At 45.8% G+C, this 2,214-nt stretch overlaps 1 protein-coding gene across 1 annotated transcript in view; it reads left to right on the top strand.

Annotated features, from left to right (window-relative positions):
- Positions 1 to 518, top strand: part of PHALS_10157 (small conductance mechanosensitive ion channel family) — a gene marked incomplete at both ends in the record, with an annotated part of 6,552 nt that extends 6,034 nt beyond the window's left edge. Inside the window, one exon of the mRNA XM_024725532.1 lies at positions 64 to 518. Coding sequence (XP_024576300.1) covers positions 64 to 518 — 455 coding nt within the window. The remainder of the gene's footprint in view (positions 1 to 63) is intronic.
- Positions 519 to 2,214: the final 1,696 nt, after the last annotated feature.

Here is a 2,214-nt window from a genome sequence, read left to right as displayed (position 1 = left end):
ACCTCTTTCTTTTGCTCGTTATTGCCGCCTTTGTCGTTTCGAATGGTATTGCTTCGTTGGCAGCTACGGACAGTAACAAAGCACGATCTCTCAAAGCTGCTGAGAATGAAGTCGAGGTTGTGACTCATGCGCTCGATGGCAAGAGGTTTCTTATGCAAACGGAGAATGTGAAAGTTAGTGGCTCACTAAAAGGGAAGATTGCTGCCAAATGGTCAGAATTTGGAGGAGCTTTCAAGAAGTGGTGGATTTCGATCAAGAAGTTTTTCGGATTTAAAGAAAAGAAGAAGAGCAAGCTACAAAATGCGAAAGACAAAGTAGTTAAAAGTTCAGCTAGCGGTTGGAAGAAGGTGAAAAAGGCTAGTGGAAACGCCAAATCGAAAGTGACGCACACAGCTTCTCAGACTAAAAAAAAGATAGGCGATGCTGCAGATGCTGCATTTGTGCCCTTATCATTTTTGGCCGAAGCCGCGGTATCTATCGCTCGACGACTCAGTTTGCGAGAGAAAAGTGCCAACTAAGCACAGTGGACACCACCTGCATGGACAGCAAGCCAGTCACGTTGCTGGTTAGTGATAAGGTTTGCCAGAGTCTAGTTCAAACGATAATGATTAGAAATGTACGTAGATTAAAAATCGCTATTTGCCTCTTAAAATTCAATGAAAATCACGTCAAAATCACTTTAATTGCACCCAAAATTACCAATGGACGAGAAAATCAAATTTATTTCAATTTGAAATCATCATATTCAGACTTCAGCTGTTGTATCCGAAGATAGTTGTATAATTTGCTGTTTATACTTGCAGAACACAAATAGCTCTACTTTTCAAGGCATGCGCATGCGTGACTTAAGGATTTAATGAGATTAAAGTTTTTTTTCTGGCTACTTTCGAAGTAGTACCTGCCATTTCTTCATACACATATAAAGACGACAAGACGCACTTCTCAGCTATCGCCCTGATTCAGCTCTCTGTTCTGACCAATCTGAACATCAATGAGTCCCCCGCTCTGATCGTGAATAAGACGAGAGTCATGCCTCATTACTATTATCAATACCCATTACCGTGCTCAGAATGTCATCGTCCTGTTGGACAAGCACAGCGACACTGCGCAAAAGTGACCGCTCCACAAATTCCACTCCACTCGATGCTCTGACTGTACCTATTCATCTGAGCGTACCAGCACTGAAACTCTGCTTTCGTTCACCAGATAGAAAATGTCAGTGAGCTTTTGCCGAAAGCGCGGTCTTCGTGATTGACGCGCTTTACCGAATTTCGGCAATGATGCCGAGGCGTTCTTCGATAAGAACACTCCCATGACTATCCGAGTCCTGGCAGACCACGTCCGCCCTCAAATGGCTAGACATAACCCGACCATTGTCTACGGGAGGATATAATCACTGCGCTCAGCTTCCGTGTTGCATTAGTCTCGTCATCTGCGCCATTTTCCATCGGAGGAAAGTGTTTCGACGCCCCACCGTGGAACCATGACTAATTTAACTCATTATCAACATACTGGACGTGGCCCGAGTAGTCAGGTTTGCTTTGGTCCAAGCACAAAGTAAAGTCTTCAAGTCATAAGTTTGCATACCGATCGACGTCGCCAGAGCGCCGGTACATAAGCCCTACACGCCGATGCGTGTGGGCCTTTCGCTCACATCCAGAGTAAAGCTGGCAAAAAATTGCTCCGCGAGTGTTATGTAAGCCTACAGGCCATTACTCCCCAGGAGTGCTGTCTGCACTTCGAGCAGCTGTTTGATAAAATGCGTACTTCCACGAGGAATGCACCGTGAGGACGAGAAGCTGGCAAAAGAGCCGCTGAGTATATCACAGTATAAGTATAATATCACTTCGCGCACTAGACGAGAACAAACAATTCATCTATCCCGCCGTAAGGCTTTACAAGCTGCATCAACAAAGCGGGTACCGACCTGAGTGTCGTCTCATGCCTGACATTGTGAAGCCTAATCACGAAGCGAACATCGAGCTGATAACCTATCACTTCAAGTTCCTGCTGGTAAAAGCCACGCTCCTCTCCACGGAAAAATGTAACAGTGGCCGGACAAGAGTCTTAGCCACCTCGCCTCTCACTAGTGCGAAGCACGCTGCGATATGCAACCCTGTCTTTTCTACAGGGTAGATGAAGGCCGAAAGCGCGCCAGGTCGTAAGCGATCACGTTGCGAACCTCGAATACCTACAATATGTTTGACTGAGGGT

Source organism: Plasmopara halstedii (assembly GCF_900000015.1).
Source record: "Plasmopara halstedii genome assembly, contig: Scaffold_444, whole genome shotgun sequence".
Taxonomy (NCBI): Eukaryota; Oomycota; class Peronosporomycetes; order Peronosporales; family Peronosporaceae; genus Plasmopara; species Plasmopara halstedii.
Note: the sequence above shows the minus strand (reverse complement) of the source record. Positions and strands in the feature narration are given on the sequence as shown.